A 25032-nucleotide genomic window follows, 5' to 3' on the forward strand; every position below is an offset into this window, starting at 1 on the left:
TTCGTCTGCTTCATCCATTTTGAGACCGAGTATAAACTGATATGAAAACTAGACAAGTTCTTTAGAACTAAAGAACCATAAGCCAGTTTCACTTATGAACACAGGCACAAAAATCCTAAATGAAATACACAGCAACTTACATCCAGCAATGTATGGAAGAATGCATACCACGATTGTAAGGATATTTCAACATTAGAAAATCTATTACTGTAGTTCTATTTTTGTAGGGTGATGATCGTCTTTAATCTATCAGACTAATAAAGAACGTATTTGGTAATACTCAATATACATTTCTGACTTTTAAAAAACTGTAAGACGACAGCAAACTAGGAGAAGTATGAAGTGCCTTTAATTTTTAAAAAAAGTTATCTACCAGAAACCTTCAGAAAACATGAAGGAAACAATATGCAATCCAAGGAACTTGTGGAAAGAACTACCCCTGAGGCTACTACTGTACAGTGTTTACTGGATTCTTGGAGAAAGCCAAAATTGTTCTTTACAGATGAATTCTTACCTACAAAATCCAAAAGTATTATTAGAATACAAATGTTCAGAGGAGTGATCAGATCAAAAATACCAAAACCCAAATAAATTATCCTAGGGTCCATTAGGAAGACAGCAACAAAAGCTGCTAAGGAAAAACCTAAAAAGAAATGTGCAAAACAGTAAGAAATGTGCAAGACTTCACATGAATAACAAGGGAAGACTTGAATTCATGGAGAAATAACCACATTGCTGGATGGTCTCAACATTGTACTGGTGTCAAATCCGGGCAAATTAATCTACCAAAAAAAGAAAAATCCCGGGAAAACGGCCATATGACGACAATCTATTACAGATTTTGAAATGGAACCCCAAACGAATTCCAGGAAAACGCTGCAGTTTGTTGGTAATCTGCTACAGAATTGGGCTTCACGGTTTGAGGTTTAAACGGAGTACACGGAAACGTGAGAAGTGTCAAACCCGAGGCGTTAAACCGACAGCTGCGCGGCCGGAAGAGCCCATGTGAGCCCCGCCCCCAGCGATGTGGGCGGGACACATCCGGCCGCTGACGTAAGCGCGCGCCTGAAAGCCCCGCCCTGCCCGCTGCGCGCGGCACTTCGCGGTCGGCCTTCAACCTCCGCGGTTCGCAGCCGAATTCCCGCGGCGTCTTCGGGCTGGGGGTTGACCCCCGCCCCCAGAAAGGTCGTCTCCCTTGCAGTTTCCAGTACGTGTCCGCCCCAGTCGGAGCTGTGGCTAGAAAGAGGCAGCTCCGGCGTTTACTTTCTACCCTTCCCCCGAGTAGGGACTCGGTCACTCCCGGACGGTCTCCAGGAATCCCCAAATCCAGCCGCGCCCCGCGTTCAGGGTTTCCCCAGAAGATGAGCCCTTTCTGATAAGCGTTTCTTAATCATGAGCAATCACTGGCTTCTCATGTGTACAGTAAATCCTCAATGTCGTGGATAGTTTCTGCGGCTTTAAGCAAAACTAGTGTAAGGGAACTAATTTTATCCTAGGCTAGTTGATAGAAACAAGCCAAGTTCCCAGCACACCTCATCAACCAAACCAGGCTGGACAAAACACGTTATTTGAGGTCCTGCTGTACTCTAGAAGGTGAGTTTTTGGTCTGACGTTCCTTTTAGCCCTACCTCTTCCTCCCACTCGGACGGCCCGCAGACACACCCGTGGAGATGTTCCCACCGCCGCATCCTTCCCCAGCGCCCTTCGGGAATACGCCTTTTGTGGCTGCTTCGGAATCTTCACTCTTAAGGAAAAGCTCTCCTAGGCATCATCCATCTGGGCGCAGCGCCCCTCCTCCCCTCCTAAATCCCTCCTCTCATTAAATGATAGAAACCATTAAGGAAAGAATGCCTTCGGAGTAAGACACTGACCTAAGCGTTTTACACGCGGTATTTTATTTAATTGTCGCGTCTCTCCTTAGGTAGATACCAGTGAGAACACTTGAGGCCCAGAAAAGCCAAATAATTTGCTTGCTGTAACAGCAAATTTGAAATTTGAATCTACTGTGTAGATTTGAAGTTTGAATCTACTGTGTAGTTCCAAAGCTGGTGCCCTTACCCCTTGCTCAGTCCCAAATATCTGGGCAGCCCTCTCTGTTAGCTGCTTCTCCCGAGGAGTTTTTTCTGAATGCTTTCTAGAATGTCCCGGTTTCTGGAAATTTGGCCTTTGTCCAAGAACTTTTTTCAGAGCTCTCCACACAGACCGTTGTTCCGTTTCATCAGGTGTCTAAGCTCGGAGTTTGGCAATATTTCATATCAGTACTCATTAATAATCAGCCTTCTTCCCCTGCGTCAGTGTGACTGTCATCATTGTCACCGTTCTTGGAAAACGTTTGAGCAGTTTGTATAAGTTAGTTACAAAGAACTCTGAAATGTAATTCCTGACCTCAAGGAGAAATATGACATTTATTTATAAAAAGCCAAAAAAATGGCTGATAAACACTTAACTCCATTGCACAGGAAATAAATTCTATAGGAGTGACTTTGGACAAAATAGCTAAGTGCTAGATTTGTTTCCTCATCTGTAAAATGTTGAGGTTTGGTGAGATCATTACAATGTTGTGAATCAAAGTTCAGAGAAAGGAGTGATCACTCTGGACTGAGGTGAGGGCTGTTGGGAGGGCTTCTCGTGTGTTCTTGATACATTATAGAAGGAGGGTTAGGTTTAGGCTTCTCTTAGCACTTCGAATATCTCATAATGGCTATAGACCTTGCTCTGGAAGTAAAATTCACATTTACACAGCATTTTATAGTCAATTTTTGGGCAATTCATGACCCATTCCTCCCCTTCGAAGCCTACATGTTAAGAACCCCTGATTTAGAGAAATAAAATGAACTGCAGTTTAAAAGGCAAGACTAGCCCTGGCTGGTGTAGCTCAGTGGATTGGGCGCGGGCCTGCAAAGCAAAGGGTCACCAGTTCAATTCCCAGTCAGGGCACATGCCTGGGTTGCAGGCCAGGTCTCCAGTGGGGAGGGCGGGAGGCAGCCACACATTGATGATTCTCTCCCTTTCTCCTTCCCTTCCCCTCTAAAAATAAATAAATCAAATCTTTTAAAAATCCCTAAAAAGGCAAGGCTAAGAGGGCCTTTGCCTTTACCTTGTAGGCAGTGTGGAACCACTGGAGTCTGAGGAGATCAGTGGCAGCAAGGTGAAGGTGAAGGCTGTGGGGAAAGGCAGTGAGACGCGTTAGGTGATAGGTGCAATAGTTTAGGTAGGTAGGTTAGGAAATGTTAAAGGGCCATGCCAAGCAGTTTGGGAATAGGGAGAAATTGCAAGAAATATTGGCAAGGACAAATGAAAAGGACTTGGTACCTCACTGGATATGGGACTGAAAGACAGGAAGGAGTTAGTGATAACAAGATTTGAGGTTTGTACAGCTTCAGTTATGTTCTTTCTCTACTTTGTCTTGTGTTTAATTGTACTAGGTCATTTCTGTAACATACATACTCTAATGATGACGATATTGAGATTAAAAAGCATAATAAGAGGATTCTAAAAACAACTCTATACTTACAAATTGAACATCTCAAATAAAATGTACCACTGTTAAAACTACCAAAATTCACTCAAGAGGGAACAGATGAGGTGAATAGTTATATAACAAAAAGGAAAACTCTCCAGTGCCATGTAGTTTCACTAGTGAATTTTACTAAACATTTAAGAACAAAATCACTGTCATTCTACACAAGCTCCTCCAGAAAATGGAAGAGGAAAGAAAACTTCCCAACTCATTTTATGATGCCAACGTTACCTGATACCAAAACCAGATAAAATACAAAAGAGAAAAACAAATCAATGTCCCTCATGAACACAGATGCAAAAAAAACCTCAAAAAAAAATAGCAAATTGAATCCAGCAGTGTATAAAAAAAAAATTGTGACTGACTTTCATTTATCCCAGGAATTGAAGGCTGGGTTCAACATTTGAAAATTCCTTAGTATTACTCACCATATTAACAGACTACACAAGAAAAACTACATGTTCTTATCAATAGATGACCCACCACAAAAAAAAAAATAGCACTTGGCAGAAATCCAACATCCATGATTGCAAGAACTTATGCACCTGTGAACTCAGATGAAGCAGTTTCATCTGTTTTCTTAAATAAATAAATAAATGAAAGAAAGAAAGAAAAAGAAAAATATCAGCTTAACCAAGAGGTGGAAAAATTGTTTCTTTAACCCCAAACAGAGTGTAACCATCTAGAGGTCATTGGTTCTTTAACAGCTGTGGAAATGACCACTGCCTGTGATCAGGAAGACTGGCGGTGTGACTTCCTTCACAAGAGGACTCAGTGGCTGGGGCCCGTGGCCAGCTGAATTTTGCCTGGCCCGATTTAGGCTTTCCAAACAAAACTGCTTACTGCTGCAATTCAGCGCCCCACCCCCATCCCCATCCAAGAGGCTACATTGCTGAAATGGCAGTAAGGAGGGGGTGGGAGCATTGGATACGGTCTTGGTAGTCTCTCCAAGAGCACTGGCCTCTGAGCTTTTCTTTCTATCTTAAAAAATGTGTATATTTGTAGAGAGCAAACATATAGAATGTGTACATAAGTTACACAAAGTATGTAGCTGACTTCATATCAGTGTTCCAAAAACAAACAAATGAATGAATAACTCAACAAATTAGGAAAAGAGGGGACCCTGATAAAAGGCATCTACAAAGCCTAGAGCTAACTTCATACTTAGTGGTGAAAGACTGAATGTCCTCCAACCCCAAACTAATATTGTATGTCAATTATAATTCAATTAAATCTGGATTCATTTTGTGATCCCACACACCAGCATCATTTTGACCAGAAGTGCCCTTGGGAAATCCCACCTCTTCCAGGAAGGCTTCCAGAGTAATTCAGAGAAGAGCTAAAAGCTCAGCTTTGTCCTATCCGTCTGGAACACTTAACAGATAACCATACCCTGCCCTCCTCCCTTGTATGGTTACTACACATAGAGGCACTCAGTAAATATTTGATAAGTGAATGAATGAATGAATGAATTCCTAAGAAGTGTATTGAGCACTTACTCTGTGCCAGGCATATCTTGGGAAATACCAACTGAAATCAGACATGGACCCTGGCCTCATAGAGTTTACAGTCTAATGAATGATATAGATACATCATAACTGCCTCCTTGTTCTAACTCTGAGAAGCAGTGCAGCTTGTGGGAAGAACCCTGGCTTCCAAGTTCAGCCAGGCCACTTGCTTGTAACCTGAGGCAAAACAACCCATCTCACCTCATGGTCAAATCAAATGAGATGATTGTAGGTGGAAGCACTCTGTAAGATGTAAAGGACATTCAAAGGTTAACAAAGAAATTATTTTATTTTCTTTTTCTGTATTCCCCATTCAGTCTTATCTGCCATAGTCAGACAGACAGGGGCAAGGACACTTTCTTCTTGCATCTGTTATGGAAATTAAAGGAATTTTCTTGATGACAAAGCCATTTCTGTCCATAGCAATACTGTTGGACAGGCTTATATGGATAAAAGTTGTATTTCTCCCATAACTTTTGTAGCAGCTTCTTTGCATAGTGGCTTAATTTCCTTTCTACTAAGGAGCGCTAACCTCAACAGTGTCTCCTTCGTCCTGTGTTCTGGAGCCTGGACTGTTACCAAGAGCCTGAACAGAGAGAGGCCCACAGCCCCGAGGAGCTGCCGGAAGCAGGTTCTAAGCTGTTAGCCTCAGGACTCAGCTCCCAGTGGAGGGAATGGCTTGCTCCTGGAATTCTACCAGCACCAAACCCTGGCCAGGAGGGGAGAATGGGCTGCAGAGCCCCCCGTTTGAGTGCAGGCTTGGGGAATGCTGCATTTGTTCCTGACTGGAATGCAGTACACGCAGCTGTGCCTGTGGGAAAAGGGGCCTCATGTTACCCTGACAAGCCCAGGGGAGGCCTGCCAGGCAGCCTTACAAACTCAGACCGACAGTAACCACAAAGATGGTCTAACACTAAAACTAACTAAAAGCATTTCGTGTCCTAGGCCAGTATTTTTCCCTAACGAAGGTCAGTCTTCACCTTAACTGAGCCTGTCTTTTTCCATCTAAGATAACACACCTTTGGCAGGTCAAGCTGACTTCCTTTTCCCCCAAACCCCTAGGGCACAAACTGAGACCCCAGATCCCCTCGATGTTATTTGTTATCATGTTAATTGTTGACTGTTCACTGCCCTGTACCCACCTATGTAAAAGAAGTATGTGTCTATCATTTTCCCTTTCATCCAATCCCAGAGGTTTCCCATTTTGCTTTCTCCAGCCTCCCTGATCCATCACCAGTGGACTTCACGTAACCCCCTTGTGGCTCCTCCTTTGATTCTAATGTATAAAGAAGGTGCTGAACGGCCATTCTCTGGAGGGTTTCTCAGTCCCTTGAGATTCTGCTTCCCGGCAGTTGTCAGCAGTTTGGCTCAAGTAAACTCGTAAAGAATCTCTACAGGGTTGAATGTTCCTCATGCAGCCGACAAGCCCGAAAGCTCTGCGACCTCTGTTGGCTTCTGAATGTCTTTCTCAGTAACACCAAGCCTCTTGGACATTTCCAGAAACTTGAAAAATTATTTTCTTATTTTCCCTTTGGCTATGATAAAGTCACAATTTTTAGTCGATGTTTTTACTTTTAGATTAGCACCTTATTAAATCTAATTTGCAAATGTAATACAATATGTAATAATATTCACAAAAAAGAAACAACTGCTAATTTCCTACTTTAACAAATGATGCAAGGTATTAAATTAATTTAAAATAACTGTCTGGAAGCTATTTGTTGATGGATGAATTTTGCAATAACATTGTGTTTTGTTAGGGAGCCCCGTGAACACTAAGACAGACTGAAATTTCATGACCTACTCTTAGAATTCTTGAGATTTCCCCTGAGGTTTTTGGATAAATTTTAGTGTTTTGTTCCTAAATTGCAAGAAAAAAGGTTTTAGGTGGCTATTTGGAAGCATGTTTGAGAGAATAAAACACATGAAGGTGGAGAGAATTCTAATCAAATGAAAAGTCAAGGTAGATACAGGGTCACTATTGATTTTTAATGTTACTTCAAGGTATTGAAGGATCTTGATTTCTGTTGAAAGAATTTTAATCAAATGAACATAACAAGGATCTGAGTAAAGAGTGTCCTGAGTCTAATTTTCAGAATTATTACCATTCTTTTGCAGTCATTAATTTACTGCATATTAGTACCAATGTTTCATAAGCACTCTAAGTTTAAACAATCCTTCATCGTGGAGTTAACACAATGTGACCCAAAATAAAACAGATTGCAACTTTTCATGTGAATGTGTGGGGCTTGATTAGATCCTCAATCAAAGAAATAAACTGCGAAATCATTTGTTGGGAATAGCTAGAGAAATTTGAATATGGACTGGGCAGTAGACGATATTAAGGAATTACTAACACCTGTGTTGGGAGTGATGGCACTTTTGCTGACGGGAAATGTCCTGATTCCGCTGCCCGGCATGCTGAGACTATTCAGGGCTGCCATGTCATGGCGTCGGGATTTATTTTAAAACACCTCACAAAACAATAAACAAAGCAAATATGGAAAATGTTAATAACTCTTAAACTCTGGTGGTGGGAATATGGGGACTCCTCACACTTTCCCTCTACTTTTCTGGTTTTGAAAATGTTGGTAACAACCACCAAAGTGAAATAGTGTAACCACTCAAGGGTCCAACCCCACTGGCTCCCTCTAGTGGCTGCTCGTGTTGAGTTGCGTGAAAATGGACTAGTCCTTCCGGGAGTCTTGGGCGTCCCCAACCTCACCCCTTCAACTGCCAATCACTGCTATCACGCACTCACAAGGAGCCTCTCCGACTGTTTTGTTCTTTCATGTGTTGACTTTGCAAACTAGCAGCTGAGGCAGACATCATTACTCCCTTTAACGGCCTGAATCTCCCAGGTGGGATTCCCAGCTGGGATTCGCCGCAGTAGGACCAGGGTCCGACAGGGCTGGTGGGTTCCCTCTGTCTGGACTGCGGTGGGCGGGAAGGCTTTCACGGATGGCCGGCTACTTCAACTTAAAAAACAACACAACGTTGAGAGCTGCGGGTCTTTTCCTGGGGGAGAACAGGTACATGCAGGGTGGCGGGGAGGGTGGAAAACATCAGACACTCTCTTAACTGACCTCCTCTGAACTTCCCCAGCCCCCCACCGCCAGGTGGACCCTGGCACTCCATCTCCTCCTGCGGGCCCACAGCCAGGGCACCCAGAGAGCCCCTGGCCGGTGCATCCTTTCCTGTTTCTTTCCCAAAACTTCTGCTCCCACCAGCTGAGTGGTCTGCTTGCCAAGGGTCTCTGTTTGATCCAAAACTTGTTTGCACCAGTTCTTATTGTTGTGATTCAAGGACACACTGCCCAGTAAACCTAAGTGCAGGGTCCTGTCAGACAGCCCACACACATCACACACACACACACGCACACACACACACAGAGCAAACACAGTTGGAACCTACGTTGAAAATTTCACAGTTAAATGAGCTTTTTAGTGTCTTCACATAAAATATGTAAGATGAGGATTTTTTTTATTGAAATGATTCTCAACTTTTACCAATTACGTGAGTGAGCTAATCAACTGCATCTTGACGGTGTCAGACGAGAGGTTTTTCTCCATCCTATGATTCTCTGTCTAGATCTGAGTGAAAATAATTCAAAATCAGATCATTAAAAAAAATTTTCCACTGAGCCTGGGGAGGGAGTATATGGACTTTCCCCCTGCTGACTTATCATCTGGCATTTTATTTACATTACTTTTAGGATCCACTTGCATTTTCTGAGTAGGCATGAATAATTGGGGACACTTTCCCCACCCATCCCCCCCACACACACACCATTTCAGCCCAGAGTGTGGGGAGGCCCCCTGGCCTTCCGCATTCACTGCGGGCGGTCCACCCAATGGAGAACCCACGTGCCCATCGTCAAGGTCTAACCTGCAGGAGGCTCTTCTGAAACACTTCAGGTGCCTGGATGTCAGAGAGGGGTTTGGGCACTGCCTTCCCTGGAGAAAGCCAAGAGCGGGCGTGCTCGGGTTCAGAAGGCCCAGAATCAAAGACCCAGAATCTCCAAAGCAGTGAGCTGGGAGGCATCTGGAAGAAGCTGCTGGGGACTGGCCACCTCCCAGGTGATGGCACCATGGGGTGGGGCAATCTACCTCCGCCCCAGCTACCTTTCTTGGGGAGCAGCTTAGACACCAATGCCAAGGTAAGATAAAGGTCAGACACAGGCAGGTGCAGACGTAGTCTTTGGACCTGACCCATCATAGCCCAGGACTCAAGGACTCAGGGACAGACTGCATACAGGAACATTCTCACTGCCTGTGGGGATCTGGGTGCCGTTTAAGGAGGAAGGAGCCTGGCCCTCTCTGAGCCTCAGCTGCCTCCTTCACTAGCCAGCAGAGTGGACCTGTGACCGCTGTGGCCCCTTCCAGCTCTGCTGACTCACGAGGCTGTGACCCACCTGCAGTGGTGAGACCAGCCAGTCACCAGCAGAAAATGGACACCCCCCAACAGGTCCCTCATGGTTACCCAGGGAGATGGGGTGAATGGGACAACTCCGAAGCTGGGATGAGGACGCAGGTCTTGGCAAAAAGGCAGGGCAACTCTGCCCCTTCCCAGACAGAAGCAGAGACGGGATGGGCTGTGGTCTGTCTGCCAAGCCCCTGAGTCTCCGCAAGGCTGGGAGGGGCTGCTCCAGCGACTGGTGACTGACTGGGGTGGAGAGGGGCTCCAAGTGCTGGTCTGGGCTCTGTGGCCCACGCCTAGTGGGGGGGGCGGGGTTGAGGTAGGGAGGGGCTGCCTCTGGACCCCTGGTCAGGGGCAGGTGGGGAGGTACCAGGACCCGGATGATCAAGGTCTTCCATGCCCTACCACAGCTGGCTCTGCTCCCGAGCCGGGGCAGGGGCAGGCGGGTCAGTCGTCTTTGGGCGCCCGGAACTCGGGCATGCTCCAAGTCCGTGGCGGGGGCCGCGCGTCCCGCTCTACGTCCTCAGAGATGGTGCGGATGTCGCTGGCGAAGGGAAAGATGCGCGCACGGGTCCTGAAGGCGGCCAGCGCCTGGCTGCTGCGGGGCCGCAGGCTCCACTGACGAGTCAGCTTGTGGGCCTCCTCCTCCTGCTTCATCCTCTCCAGCACCTCTTGCAGCACCGAGCGGAAGAGCGGGGACACCTCCTGCACCTCGGGCTCCCGCTCGGCCATCAGCTGCCGGAACCTGCGCGGGTGGGGCGGTCACTTGGCTGTGGCACGTGGCCCCAGGGGCTTCCAGGTGCACCCCTGAGGTCAAGTCCCACTTCTTCACTTCTCCTGAAGCGAGTCAGGAGCCACCCTGCCTCCTCATTGCCTCAGTCCATCCTGAGTTCAAATCCCAGCTCTGCCAGTCTGGCCTCCATGAGCCTCAGCTTCCTCATCTGTGCAGTGGGGTCACAGCCACCTTCTTGCGAGGTTTAATGTGCCGTCATATGAAAAACTCCTGGCTCTCACCTCGGGGTACCGCATCAATGTAGTAAGGGGAGCCCACTGCCCTCTCCTCCCAGGGGTGTGAGGTTTCTGGCTCACCCTCTCCCTCCAAGCTCCGCCCACTGGCCGGGGTGGGCTCTCTGATTAGGTCACTGCGCTGAGACTTTCCTTCCATAGCTCCCAGAGCTGTTTGGCCATGCACAACAGGTCCCCCCCGAGTCCGCTGTCTGTGCTCCAGCCAGGAGGAATCACGAGCCATCCCCCAGCATCGGGTTCTCTGGCTCCCTGCGGTTTCCCAAGGGGTTTCCTCTGCCTAAAATGTCTTTCCTGGAGCTCAAGAGTGGCTGGTAGTTGCCACGCCCCTTTACTGCCAGGTTCTTCCACATGCTGAGAGTCGGCTCCGCTTCAGCTTTTCAGCAGCGACAGGAGGCCCGAAATGTGGCCAGACAATCATTACCACATGTGCGTCCCCAGCTTCCCGGCACTTTTGAGGTGTGGTCTGCCATGACTCAACCTCCCACCCCTGTCCCCAGGGTGCTTCTGGAACTAGATACATGGGGTGGGGGGTAGGGGGAATTCCATGATGCAGAACAAGAAAAGTAGGAATGGGTAAGATTCTCAGCCCAGAGGAAGAAGCAGGAGGGAGTAAAAAGGAGACAGAATCTGAAAGTGTGTAGACAGATTGGAGAGGAGTTTTTAAGGAACTTTTCCAAGAAAAGGTGTACGGCAGACACATATGTTGGTTAAAGACGGGTGAGAGAAGATTTGGGGGACTAAGGGGAATTTTAAGATGCTTTATTGTGGATCTGTCTTTACGCATGTCTGAGAAATGCAAGTAAAGAACCTGCGTTACTTTTGAAGTAGTTTTGGTTGTTGGACTCTGCTTCTTCAGCCCCAAATCCATCTGACACTGGCCTATGCAGGCCACAGCTTTATCAAGTTACACTTATGTTCAGGACATTATTGTAGCCAAGCTCTTAATGTTCAGTGCCCGAGGGCTCTGCACCCTTCACACACACACACACACACACACACACACACACACACACACACACTTTAGGAGAGCTGGTGTGAAATAGGATAATTGTTACTTGGGAAAACCTCCCTGAGAAGGTGATATGAAAGAGGAACTAACAGGGAAGGAGCCAGCTTGCTAAAGCCCAGGATAACTACAATCAGGGCAGGGAGAGCAGAAAGTTCAAAGGCTGGGGGTTCTCTCCTATCAGAGCTCATGAGCCTGGATCCAGGAGCCGCCCCTGCCTGATGTCCCACACCTCTTTCAGATTCCTCCTCCTGCCAGGCTCCTTCTAACACAACTGGGTCACCCAGGCCCCCCGACTCCAGTCTGGTAACCGCAGGTCCTGCTCCCACACCCACCCTCCCTGGAGTCTGCGGCCCCACAGCTGGGCCCCACGCCAGGGCCAGGGGTTACCTGAGGATGGCGGGCCCACAGTAGGATGGGTGGATCTTGGCGCAGACATCCTCGAGCTGCAGCCGCTCACTGGGGCTGAGGTCGTAGGTGGCCCGGGGCGTGCTGGCCAGCCAGCTGTAGTCCACTCCGGTGCAGATCTTCCTGACCGCGTTGCTGCGCTCCCGCTGCTGCCTCTCAGCCTCTCGCATCTGCCCCACCAGCTCCATCATGAGCGTCTCCAGCACCATCTCTTCTGGGCTCCGGGACGATGGCCGGGGCAGGGCCTCGTTCCACCGGAGCCACGGGATGAGGGACATGGTCCTCCAGGCCCTGATGAGACAAGGCAGAGCACAGGTGTCTTCCTTGGGCCCCTCTGTCAGTCAGGGTGGGGAGAACAAGGAGCAGGGAGAGCTGGGACCCAAGTAAGAAGACCTGCTCCGTCCTCACAGCTGGGTGGCCTTGAGTAAGTCGCTTAACCTCTCTGAGCCATCATTTCTAATTCTGTAAGACAACACAGGGCTGTTGTGAGAAACAGATGTGAATAAACTTGGGATGTTCTAAGCACCACATAAAAGGGAGATAGACTCATGGTTTTAACAATCCCTAAAACACCCAGATGACTGAGCCCAGAGAAACTGCCTCCCAAACCCCTGCTAACTCCAAACAACGAAGAAAACCTACCGTGTGTGGCTGAGCACAATCTTACCCCTATGATTTAAGGGGCAAGGGGGTGGGGGGGTGGGAATACACATTCACGGGACAGATGCCTACATCCTATGTCAACCTAGCAGGAAAACACCCTACGTTTCTCAATGCCCTGGCCCGTTGCTGAAGGAAGCTTAGAATTATACGGGGTTGACCTCACCCTGACAGAGGCACAACTTGCCCTCCATTTACCGATTCCCTTATTCACCACTCAGTCACTCAGAAGCATTGATCAAGCACGGGGTAGACCTCTGCGGAGGAACACACGTGGGAAAGCATGTTAGGGGCCCAGCTCTCCCGTGGCACCGGATGTGAGAACTAAAAACCCTAACATCCGTGAAAAGAAGTAAATGTGACTGGTGAAGCACAGAGTTGGTACAGATTGGGGGAGGGAAGGAACGACTAGACGGCGGAAGGGGCCACAGAAGGCTTTGTGGGTGAGCACAGGGTGAAGGCTGAGTGCAGGCATCAGACACATGGACTGATGGAGAAGGTGTCCCAGGCGGAGGACCCACACCTGGGGTGCAGGGAGCATCAGGGGTGAGTGCAGGGACCGAGCTCATCAGCATATTCCCACGGAGTCCTGCTCGATACAGGCTTGGTGACTGACTGACTGACTAGGTGAATGAATGGAAGATGGATGAGCAGGTGAATGAGTGGATGAACTGCTGTTTCGGGCGTGCCCCACTGCCTGTCAGGGTTTGTGCCTCTGGCAACAAACAATTGCATTCCTGGACTCAAATCTGAAGTGGATCTTCGAGGTGGCCCACCTCCCCTTTCTACTCCTTTTCCCCTGCAGGGGGCTCCCCCTTCCACAAACCATTGGTCGTTTTCCTGCCTAGACTCTCCCCACACAGAGTGCACAGACCCAAGGAGCACAGTCTCAACCGCGTGGTGGTTGGTGGGGCCTGTGTCACCTCCCGAGGACATGCACACCTTTAGGCGGCCCTCCCACCACCCTGCAGCGGCAATGCATAGCCGAGAAATGGCCTGTTAGTGCTGCGGAATCAGACACAAATGGGGAATCATTATGGGTGGGAGCGGCCTTCCGGAGTGGCGCAAACCAAACTTTCCTCTTACCCACGGAGACTTGAGTAACCCATTGCCATAGCAATCATCAAAATTAGGAACTCCAAAACCCTGATCCTCCACTCAGCCTGAGCCCATCACCATCAGGGCCTCAGATTCCACCCTGAGTCCTTCTTGGGAGGTTGGGAGGGGAAAATCTACCCTCGAGCCCTGCCCTTGGTGTCAGGGCAGCTAGGACCTTCTCTTCACAGTCCTTAACCGCTTCATGTGTTCAGAGGGCTGAGGCTGGGCAGCAGCATGGGGAAGGGGGGTATGGAGGTGGGCTGGCTTCCATCCTGAGTACCAGGAGCCTCAGCCCAAGGCCAGGGGATCTGATCACTTCAGGCAAAGCGAGGCCCTGTAACTGAATGTACTGCCTTTCCTGGAGTGTTTGTGTTTTTAAAAGTACGTGGGTCAGGTGGATGCCTAACACTGAAAGGTCGCATTCCGGGCGTTCATTCAGCCCCACTGCAGGGCACTCCAGATATCTACGGGTCAATAGTGCCCGCAGGGGCGAGTGACTGTGCTGGCCCATTTCACAGCTCAGGCTTTCATCAGTGTCCCTCCCTCTGCCTAGACACTCACTTCTAGGGTCAGCTCCCCTCTGAAGCCTTTTCCGACCCTCCTACCTTACAGGGAGATGTGACCACTCCCTAACCTGTCCCCTGACTGCGCTCTGCACAGACGTTTTTCATAGTACCGGGGACACTTTACGGAGGGACTATCTCCCTCCCTTGGTGCCGTGTCATCCGTGTGCAGGGACGATGCCTCTTGCACCCCCACACCCCTGGTGCCGGGTACAGAGTGCAGAGGTGCTTAGTAAATGCCAGACAACTGAACGGGCGAATGAATGCGTACATGAAGGAACGAATAACTGAACAAAGGGCATGAATCAATGATGCTTAAGTCATTGTGGATGCTTCAAGGAGCGAGTCCCACAGAGCTGACCTACCCTGAATAGGAGGGCGTGTGTCACAGGTCACGGGAAAGACACTCTGTCCTCTGGGCCCCTGGCTTTGCACTTTCCCCTCACTCAGATATCCCCCCAAGAGCCCATGGTGACCTGGTGACCATGGGGGACCCCTCGGTCTGTGCACCCGTAGCAGAGCAGTTTCTGTTTCTGTTCTTATGGTGGACTTGAGGGGAGTCATAATTATAACTTTTCTGAAAATATTACCTGAGGACGAGATACTGGTCTGAGAGCTGTGGGCCAAAGGACACGTGGGATCCCCCTGCCAGAGTGATTCCCACCTCTCCTCCCCACTGAGCCTCACCCTAAGATGCCTCCCAACTTGGCCTTGACCCTCGTTCCCAGGAATGCTTCTTTGATTGACTTCTCTCGACCTCGACACCCCAGGGTGCCCCGCAGTACCACCAGGACACACTGCCACTGGCACTTGAATGCTGGGCTCCCAACCCGGAGCTTCACCAGCCTGGAAGATGACTGAAGGAGGAGGAGACGGGTGAGGCCCAAAGCAGAAAGATGCGATGCTCTTGAACGAACTCTTATTGCAGCCTGCGGTATACCAGGGGGCAGGAGCACCCTCACTCCTTAGCCTAAGTCCCGGCCTGTGAGGCCTCCCCACGCAACCACACTGCCCACTCTTCCCTGCGAACCTACTGCCTCCATGGTTGCCACCAGACCATCCTCCTTGGTCTCCCTCCTCCCCGGGTTTGCCTCCTGCCTTGGTTTAACCCCTGGAAACCCTCCCAGCACCCGTGGGGGCACCCTTTCCCTGGCCTTCCGTGGGCTGTGGCTGTTCCCTGGGGCCCTGTCTAAAGCTGTCCCCTCATTTTAATCATTCTCCCCCTTTCACACATTTCCAATTACACCCTCAATGCTGACAGTCACCAAGGCAAAGTCCTTAATCCAGTTGTCTGCTGAGCTCCAGACCAGGGTGTCCGGAGGCCTCCTGCGTTCTCCCTTGCAGGTTCCACTTGCACCTTCACTGCAGGCTCCCCATCTCTCTCCCCATTGCCTGCAGTTTCTCCCCGGTGCTCCCTCGGTGGTGGGCATAACCTAGTTGTCCAAACTGATGTACCCACCTAGTCTTGTCTCTCTGCCTCACTGGCAAATTCTAGTTCCAATTCCTGTTTTTTCTCCCAAATTTAAATATTATGAGCCTCCCACATCTGTTCCCTCTCTTCTCTCCTTCCGTTAGTTCAAGTCTTGACCATCTGCCAAAAATATTATAGCTGCTGCCTCCTAACTGGCAGCTCAGGACTAATCCTCTCATCTGACCTTTTTTTTAAAAAAAATTTTATTGTTGTTCTGTTACAGTTGTCCCAATGTTCCGCCATTGCTCTCCCCGGCCCCACCACCCCGTCCCACAGTCAACCCCCACCCTGTTGTTCATGTCCGTGGGTCATTTATTCTTGTTCTTTACCTAGGCCCTTCCCCTTCTTTCCTCCCTTATCCCCCTCCCCTCTGGTCGCTGTCGGTTTGTTCTTTGTTTCCATGCCTCTGGTTCTGTTTTGCTCGTTTGTTTGTTTTGTTCATTAGGTTCCTGTCACAGGTCATCCGATCTTCAGTTTTTATTGTGATAAAAAGTAATATAAAATTTCCCACCGTAAGCGTTCTGAGCGTGCAGCACAGCAGTGCTGACTAAGCGCGCTCTGTGGTGCGACAGAGGTCCGGAGCTTTTCTAAACTGAAGCCCACTCGGCAATAACTGCAGCTCCGTTCTGGTGCGTGTTATCTTGTTAGAGCAAATACATATGGGGAAAATGTTTCATTGGTTTCCGAATAGAAATAAAAATTTGCGAAACCAAAATGAATAATAATTCTCATCAGAGTCACGAAACTCCTTTCCAGTGTCTTATTTAAAAATAATTGTGATGTGGATTCATTTTAGGATGCGTCACGCGATGTGGAGTGGGGCCGGCGCAAGTGTCTGAGGCCTGCGTGGGTCTTGAAGGCTTCCTGTACTTAGGCCCTGAGATGCTTCAAGACTCTCCTCAAGATCCCTTCATGTGGACTCAGGGCCACTCATCATGTGGCTCTTGTTGTCTTCAGTGGTGAAGCTGAAGACTAAACAAGAGCCACCAAACACCCGCTTTGTCCTAGTCCTCCCCCAACAGTTCCCTGCAAGTCCTTACTCGTAACTCCCTCCCCCTAATGAGCTCCGCCTTCTCTTGCCTTAAGGCCTTTGCATCTCCCTAGAACACTAGCGATCTCAGTTCCTGAGTAAGTCCTACCTCAGCCTCTAACTCACAATCTGGTCCCTTCAGCAGACTTTCGGAGGCTCCCTGGTCAGCCTCTGGCAGCTCCTCTCTCTGTTCCCAGGCTGCTCCATGCTCACCCCGTCAGAGCGCAGTCTCAGCGAACTGGGGTCACCTGGGTGCCCTCATCCCTCTCCAGACTGAGAAGCCAGGGCTGTGCATCGCCCTACCCACGACCCAGCACCCAACAGAGGGTCTGTCCCCCAGCGTGCGTGCGTGCGTGCGTGTGTGTGTGTGTGTGTGTGTGTGTGTGTGGCTGGGCTGGAAGCCTACCTAGAGAGTCCCTTCACACGCCAACATTTCTCCCCCTTCCCAGGACCCATATTTAGGTCAAGCATTTTGAGAGACACATATTTAGGTCAAGCATTATCCCCTTAAAAGGCCTTTTTTCTTCTTAGTCTAGATTTGCATTTGAGCTGGAAGGAGGCAGCGAGGGAATGACTTGGCAACAGAGGATCCTCCTGGGGCTGGGAGAAAGAGAGAGGAAAGGGGAGGTGGGGGCCACTGGAGACACATTTGTCTCCACGACAAACCGGCCTCCCAATAGTCGCATCAGAGCTACTTCCAGCCTGGCCGGCGCGTGGTTGCTCACGCCCACACCGTGCCTCTAAATGTGTGTAGTTTAAAATCGAGCTAAAAACTATTAAGTAAAATATGTGCGACTTCCTTCCTTGTTAATATACTTTTATAACCATGTGGAGGGTCAGGTTTAAACTGAGGATTCATGGCCTCCTTAAAGTTCTTTGCTGGCACGTGGCAGCAAGAGTTGAACCAGCTCCTGGCCCTCAGCCTGTCCCCCCTTCTCTTCCCAACAATGAGGGGCCTTGCAAACATGCACGAGACACCAAAGCCTTGACGGCCAAGGCGCGTCTACAATCCCACCACCTGCTGCCTCTTCGGTCCCCTCAGGCTTGTCCACACCGGTGATGGCCTCCACCCTCTGGAGGCTGGGCCCGTGGGGGACGCCCACTCAGGCCTGGATGTGGGCAGGTGGCTGTCTGGAAAGGGATTTCCAGGTCTCAGTACCTCAGGCCTGATCTAGAGGGAAAGTGACCTCAGGATGTGTCCTTAATCTCCCAGACCCCTCACCACAGGTGGGGCTCAGCAAGAAGAAAGCCCGAGGGTAGCCTGGGGCAGGGGCCCCTTCCCAGGGTCTGAAGCCTGTGCCCGGACCTGAGCTGGCCTCTAGAGACAGGTGCTCAACCCACTCCAGATGGCAGGGACTGGGAGGGGAGATCGCGTGAGCCCTGGGTTCCGTGGGTTCTCAGCCTCTCGGCCCAGATGGTGGGGTCTCACGGGGCCAGGGGCATGTTCTGAGTTTTCCCTTTCCAACCCTCCATTCTCTCCGCCTCCAGCCCTGGCCAGCACTGGGGGCTTCGACAGAGACAGGATTTCTGCCTGGCTATTTCTGTCTCTGGGGCCAGCTGTTCTCCCAGGAGGCTCTTCAGCAGGTCTAATTAAGTTCTTAAGGGCAAAGGAGGGAGGGAGCGGTGGGGGGAGGGAGACTGGGGCGGAGAGGAGGGGCTGGCCAGACCTCAGCCATAGCTGGTTTATCCGGGCCTCCCCGGGGCCTGACCCACAGCTGAGACCCATGTGAGCCTGACTGTGAGTGAGTGTCTGGGGAGGAAGGTGAGAGCAGGTGTGGTCTGATAAAGACACGCAGAAGCTCCATCAGAACAGTGTGGGTTTCGCTGTGTGCTCTGCACCCTTGGGATTCTGCCCTCGCCTGTTCTGGGTAACCCCCACCCCCGCCCCGCCCCAAGGCAGAGCCAAACTCCCCAGTGTGCGCTTCAAGGCCCCTCCCACTCCTGCTCGTGCTGGCCATGGGAGCACGCACCATGGTGACTCTGGAACCTTCCCATGACGAATTCCTGCTTCCCATTCAGTCAACAGCACCCACAACCTGCCTCTGAGGCATGAACATTGATGCAATCCTTGTTTAAGAAACAAGTAGGACATTTGGGGAAATGTGAAGATGAGCTGGAGGTGAGGGACTGAGTGCGGATTCCCTTAGGCTTACAAACAGCACTGTGGTTACAGGGGGTACAGACAGAGGCCCCCCGCCGCCCCAGGAGGCCACGCTGATGTGGCCGTGGCTGTGGCCGGAGGAGGGTCGTGACACCTGCGATGCCCTACATTCAAGTCGCGTGCACACACACAGGGCAAATGTGGCAGAATGCTAACAGTTGTTCATCCAGCGGTAACTTATGGGTGTTCACTGCACTCTTCTTCCAACTTTTCTGCATGTTGGAGCATATTCATAATTTAAAGGTTGGAAGGAGTCCAGCTCAAAACTCACTCTTTACAGGATTCCTTCTCCATTCACTCCATCCGACGGGCCTGACTTGTTCCTTGGTGCCCTGCCCACGGTTTCTGTCATGCGCGGTCAGGGCGCGGTGGCCTTTCTCACCACGGGTGCGGGTGTTGAGGGAGCACACAGTGGTGGGGGGGGCGGGGTCTGAGGCCTGAAGCCCAGGCCTGAGTTCTGACCCTCACGACTCAGCAAACACAGGCGGGAGAGCGGGGCGCACCTGTCACCGCGCTCCATGCTGGGCTCCCTCCAGGAGCCTGCATCCAAGAGACCAATGGGAACAAGTAGTCAAGCAACCACCACACTGTTGAGCGGCGTGCCCAGGGGTGCAGTCCCCCTGTCTGCAGGGGCACAGCTGTGAACTGGCTACAACAACAATGAAGGCGTGCCCACCCTGCCCTTGGTAGATCTCCAGCTCAGACGAGGCACCCAGTATTGGGGGGTGGGGGTAAGTGCAGGCTTTAGCAGGGAAAACCTAAGTTCCATTCCCACAGCCTTCCCTTCTCTGCCATACCCTGCCTGTATCCGAGTCACCTTCATTGCTCCAAGCCTCAGTCTCCCCATCTGTCAGATGAGGGGATAGGTCACCTACTCCTCATTACTGTGAAGATCAGATAAAGCAATGTTTGTGTAAGTGCCAAATAAACTACCAAGGCCTGTGACTGTCTGTCCCCTTCCATGCAGGGATTCTTGCCCTGGGGCCCGCAAGGATAATTCACACGTTTGTGATCTCAGATCGGGGAAAAAACCTGTCTTTATTTCCGCTGACTTTAACTGAAATGCAGTATTTCCGTTAGTGATAAGTGTGGTCCGCAGACTGCAACAGTATCATCACTCCCGTGCCTTTCTCTCCAGCAAGATCACAGATATTTTTATAACACCTTAACGCCACCTTTCTTGAAATATCACGCAAGCTCATCATTACTATGAAATCATGGTATGTGTTAGATTAGACCTGAGACTAGATTTTAGTATTTTACGTGTTGATGGAGAGGCACATATATTACTGTATCTCAAGTTGTTTTTAAACAATACGTCAACAGTTGCATTCCAATACAGCTGGTTTCTTTTGTAATCCTATAAACTTTACGCATTTAGAAACATTTTGCTGAGAAGGAGTCCACAGGCTTTCAAAAAGTAAGGGACCCCCTGGCTTGGCACAAGCTTGACTCCAACCCTGTGCCTGGCCTTGTCCCAACCCTGGCTTCTGGGGGAGCTGAGCATCCCTTCTGCTCCTCGTGAACGGGAGACTCTGGGGCAAAGCCTCCATTTACCCAACACCAGGAGGAAAGCCCTCGCTTGTCCAGTCTCTGCCCCGTGGCGTCTCTAACCGGAGCCCTTTCTCTTCCATTCTCTGCTCTTCCCCCTCCTCCTTCCGCTCCCCCTCGGTACCCCCTCCACCCTCACGCTCTCCCAGCCTTCCCTTCAGCCTATTTTTGAACATCCCTGAGGATAATGTCTTTTCTGTGGCTCCCTGGGAGAAGTTACCGCCAGCTGCGGCTCGTTAGATACTTGGAAATGCTAGAAAAGCCAGCTCCATGGCTCAAGGGCAAGAAGAGCCTAGTCCCAGATGGTTCACAGTGGGAAGGGAACCGGGGACCGGGACCAACATGTCTCCGCGGTGGGAACAGTGTGGGCTGGGCCCTCAGAGCTGGAAGCAAAGCCCCGACTGCCTCGCAGGAGGAGCAGCACTCCGGGGCGTACTGCAGCCACCAGCCTGGCCAGCTGAGGGCAGACTTCGCAGTCTGGGCCAGGACACTGCTTTCTTGGCACAAAGAGGGCCCACCACTCTGCTCTGAGCTGGGCTCTAATAGCCCAGCCAGGGAGTTGCAGGCCAGGGCAAGGGGCTGCCCTGTGCCCTGCTGCCCCAGGGAGCCCGCTGCTCCCCCAAGCAGGCAGGGTGCTCTGCTGAAGTTGGACCCTGGGTGTGGACAGAGGCCTTGAAGCAGGTGCAGAGAGTGGGGGCTCCCTCTCTGACAGACCTTCCTCCCAGCCCTGTTTTTGCCAAGGTCCAAGGGCAACCAAGTTCACAGATTGCAAATTGACCTTATTTTTCTTTGGCATCACAGAAAAATAATGAAAGTCATTCACCAAGCCAGGTGTGACTCAGCCAGATGTGTGGGCTTTAGCCCACCTGATCAGCACCTGCTCATCTTTTAGGACCCACCTTGAACATCAGCAACTCCCTGCAGCCTGGCACTCACTGCCCCCCACTGACGTAGAACCGTGGGCCAGCCGGTGCCTGGCACCAGGGCCTGTCATTGTGGCATCGGAAACAAACATGTTCCTCACTTTTTGTATTGTTTTCCTCTCTCCCCACCTGGCTATGAGCTCTGAGAAGGCAAGCGCTGAATTTGTTGAATCTGCTGGCACGTGGTAGGCACTTGAGAAGTGGATCCTAAATGAATGAATGAATGAATGAACGAATGGCATTCCTCCTCATTCTGAGGCAGAGGCATAACCAGGAGGGGCAAGTGCCCAGCTCCCACAGAGCACAACTGGAGGGGCTGGTACCCAGGACACTCCGCCCTGGCCCCGCAGTCACAGCTCGGGCTTTCCTCCCAGCTCGGTCTTTCCTCCCAGCTCGGTCCTCTCCACGGGGCCCGGCCCACTGTGCAGGGCATGTCACTGGGGACTCACAGAAAGCTCTGTGGCTGGGCGACCGAGTCCACCCATCACCCATGGGTCCTGGTCCCAAAACTCGGCACCACATGCTTTGTAGGTGTTCAAGTCACAGCTCTCAGATCGATGAGGGAATCTCTGATTTGGGTTGACCTCCCTTCCCCTGCCTGCCTCCTCCCCATAGAAGCAGAAGGGGAAATGCTGGGGCTGGGTCCTCCCAGACACACACACTGGCTCCAGAGCACATGAAGGCTGGGGCTCCCCAAAGGTTTATGAAGCAAGGACAGGCCGCAGCCTGAGGATGCTGCGAGCCCACGCACTCTCGTGAACTGGCTGAGAGCTGGCGGGGCCTCCCTGGGGCCACCTGGAGGCCCTGAGTCCATCTGGGCCCTGGACTCAGACTGCTCACTAGGCTGTCCCCAGCCTGCCACCCCTCCCAGCTCCAGTCTGGCCAGGCCCCTGCTCTAACTTCTAAAAGCACAGCAGCTCTCAGGGTGTGCAAGCCACTGCCTCCTGGGGAGCTGACCCTCTTACCTGGCCTCCTGAGGTCAGCCCCTGCTGAGGTGAAAGGTCCAGCAGAGTCCTGCTTTCTGCTGCCTAGTCTGGGAGGAGAGAGTGTCTGGATCTTTTCAAGGAAAAGCAGAAAGTTCAGCAGCTGAGGGAGGGCAGGGTAGAGACACTACATCCTACATCCCAAGCGTCTCCCTCCTATTTCTGTCTTGTGGTTGGCTGCGGCCTCATGCTCTCCCCTTTCTTTCCATCTCTCAGAGTTTGTGCTGAGAGAAAACAGCGCTGACCAGGGGAGGCATCCAGCCTGCTGTCGGCAGAGTGTGTGTGCCTGTCTCCCAGCAGGCTGGAACCGCAGCTCCTCTGATGAACAGGGCGGGGCCAGCTCCTGATCTGCTGTTGCCATAGAGACCCACCTAAGCCTCTTTCACCTCCAGCTGCATTATCTGTAGGGGGAGCTGCCGGACTAGAGGCAGACACCTGAAAAGACCCAGGTGGCCACAGAGGCCCTCGTCCAGATGGGGTTCTCAGCCCCTTCCTCCCTCAGCTGACCTCAGGGTGGCACAAAGGGGGAGCAAGACCACGTTCACCGCACCCTCTGCAGAGCCCTCCGGGACCTGCTGTGGGCAGGTGTTTCTAGCCGCTTGGTGGATGATTCCTGGCTGACGCCCTCCTCCCACCTCATCCCTCCACCAGGAGAGAGAGGGGTGATTCTGGGTGCCAAGGGAGATGGCCTGGAAAGATGCGTCTTCACCCTCACCTCCCACATCCTTACCGGTCCTCCTCTTTGCCAACCGAGATTCTCTGCTTCCCTCAAGACAAGTGCAAGTGCAGAAAGTTGTTCGGACAATCTGAAGGAGGGGCGAGCCTGGGGAAGCCGTCCAGGGCAAAGAGGAAATGTGGGCCGTGGCTGTTGACGGAGGTATTCGAGGCGACCTGTGGAGCGGGCAGGAACCTCCTGTGGCTGCCTGGCATCCACACGCACACCTGGGCTCCTGCCTGTCTCTGTGCTCTGGACACCGTGTCACTTCAGACTATTCTGTCTATGGCCACAAGGGACACCGAGGCTCTGTACTGGCCACTAAGCTGCATTATAAGGGATCTCAGGTGATGGAGTAATTTGTGGGCACATTTAGTCCTGGAAGCATAGCCAAGAAGAGATGAAACTGGCTCAGCTTGCCCACCTGCCTGGCTGTGTGTCCCGAAGTTTCCCTGGTTGACAGCCCACTCCGTGCTCGCTCTGTGGTTGGTTCCGTTAGGCTCTCTGCCCGCCTTCCGCATCCATCTTCTCGAGCAGGGGTCTTGTGTCAGCAGCCGGGTCACACACTCCTCCTGACCAGTTAACAGCATGATAGTCCCAAAGATTGGGAGGGCCACTGGGGATGCGAGACTCCCACATTTTGAGGAGCTGATGCTGACCTCCTCAGGCCCAGAGTTCCCAAGCGGCTTCCATCCCCAGGGCCAGGTAAGGTCGGAGCCACTTGGGGCAGGTGACAGTGAGTCCTCACCTCTGAACATCCCACTGCCATCCTGGCTCTTCCCCAAGGGCAGAAATTCCAAGACGTTTCCATGCTGGTGGGAAGGGAGGAGCAGGGCTAGAAGGCTCTGCCCTCCCTTTGGGAAAGTTGCTCAAAGTGGTAAGAGAAGGAGCCAGTGACCAAGTCACACAGTCCATCAGGCAACAGGGACGCCTGGAGCACTCTTCGGTGCGGGCACAATGCTAGGAGCAGCTGAGGGGAGGTGGTGTACTTCTCCCTCCTCTCTGCGCTTCCCAGCCCAACTTCCCCAGGGAGGCTGAGTCAGATGTTCAGAGCTAAAGGCTATACACTCGGGTCTTCTACAGACCATGCTGTTGGAATGAACAACGTCATCCCTTTTCTACAGCTGTGCATTAGTCTCACTATCTCTCCCTCAAACACAAACACAGTTATGCAAATGAGATCTTCCGGCCACCGCCGTTCTAAGCCAGCAAAAAGAAGACTCCATTGCAACAAAATGCCGAGGCAGGACGTGAGCTTCAGACTCCTGAGCTGTGACTCTGGGGAACACACCCACAGATGACCGGGTGTTTGCATCCTCCCGACACAACTGGCCACTTCCCTGCACTTTCCAGTGAGGCCTCTGACCGGGAGAGGGAATGGCCCCCACAGTCCGGTCCATCCCTCCCCTGCCCACTGCCCTGACACATCATTCAAAGAGGGCTGGCTGTTTGTGTTGATTGCTAATTTGTTTTGATTTGTTGGCCTGCGGTGGCTTTGTGATTATCCATGCTGAGTGTGAACTTGTTACAGAGAGAGAAGGTGGTGGTTGTTTTGCTCTCACTTGGCATCAATAGAAGCCGTGAAGCGTAGTTAAATATGCAGCAACCATTCAGATGGAGAGAAACCAGGGGAGCCCATGGCGGCGCCTCACAGATGGCATTTGATTAATAAATTGAAGATGTGGAATTATGAAGCTGCTGGTGCAAGGCTGGATGGAACACGGTGGGGAGATTGGAGAGGAGCCCTGACCCCAGATGTCAGGCTGCACTGTGGGGGTGCTCCCCCTGCTTCCTCCTCCCTGGCTTCCTTCCAGACGGTGGGGACCAGTCAGTTTCTAACCACTCGGTCACGCACTGGGTTTTTGGAGTCCTGCAGAAGTCCTGTGCAGCCCAAATCCCTAGTGAGATGGCCTTAAGCCGACGTGATATTCACAGGTACAGCCCAGACCTGCATCTCGTCATACTTCCTCTCTCCAGGCGGCCCCTTTCC

General features: G+C 51.4%; 1 protein-coding gene across 3 annotated transcripts; it reads right to left on the bottom strand.

Annotated features, from left to right (window-relative positions):
* Positions 1–4138: 4138 nt before the first annotated feature.
* On the bottom strand, positions 4139–22616 carry RD3 (RD3 regulator of GUCY2D). 3 transcript variants are annotated; one of them, XM_024551364.3, is made up of 3 exons: positions 22310–22616; positions 11870–12178; positions 4139–10192 (listed from the first exon to the last, which is right to left on the bottom strand). In XM_024551364.3, exons 2-3 carry the CDS (start codon positions 12163–12165, stop codon positions 9895–9897), a joined length of 594 nt encoding a protein of 197 aa, XP_024407132.2. In that variant the 5' UTR covers positions 12166–12178; positions 22310–22616; the 3' UTR covers positions 4139–9894. The 3 variants fall into 3 exon arrangements, with proteins under 3 accessions (XP_024407132.2, XP_045044354.2, XP_053771773.1); XM_045188419.2 differs by having other exon boundaries at positions 11870–12349; XM_053915798.1 differs by lacking the exon at positions 22310–22616 and adding an exon at positions 19142–19275 and having other exon boundaries at positions 11870–12349.
* Positions 22617–25032: the final 2416 nt, after the last annotated feature.

Source organism: Desmodus rotundus, chromosome 12, assembly GCF_022682495.2.
Source record: "Desmodus rotundus isolate HL8 chromosome 12, HLdesRot8A.1, whole genome shotgun sequence".
Taxonomy (NCBI): Eukaryota; Metazoa; Chordata; class Mammalia; order Chiroptera; family Phyllostomidae; genus Desmodus; species Desmodus rotundus.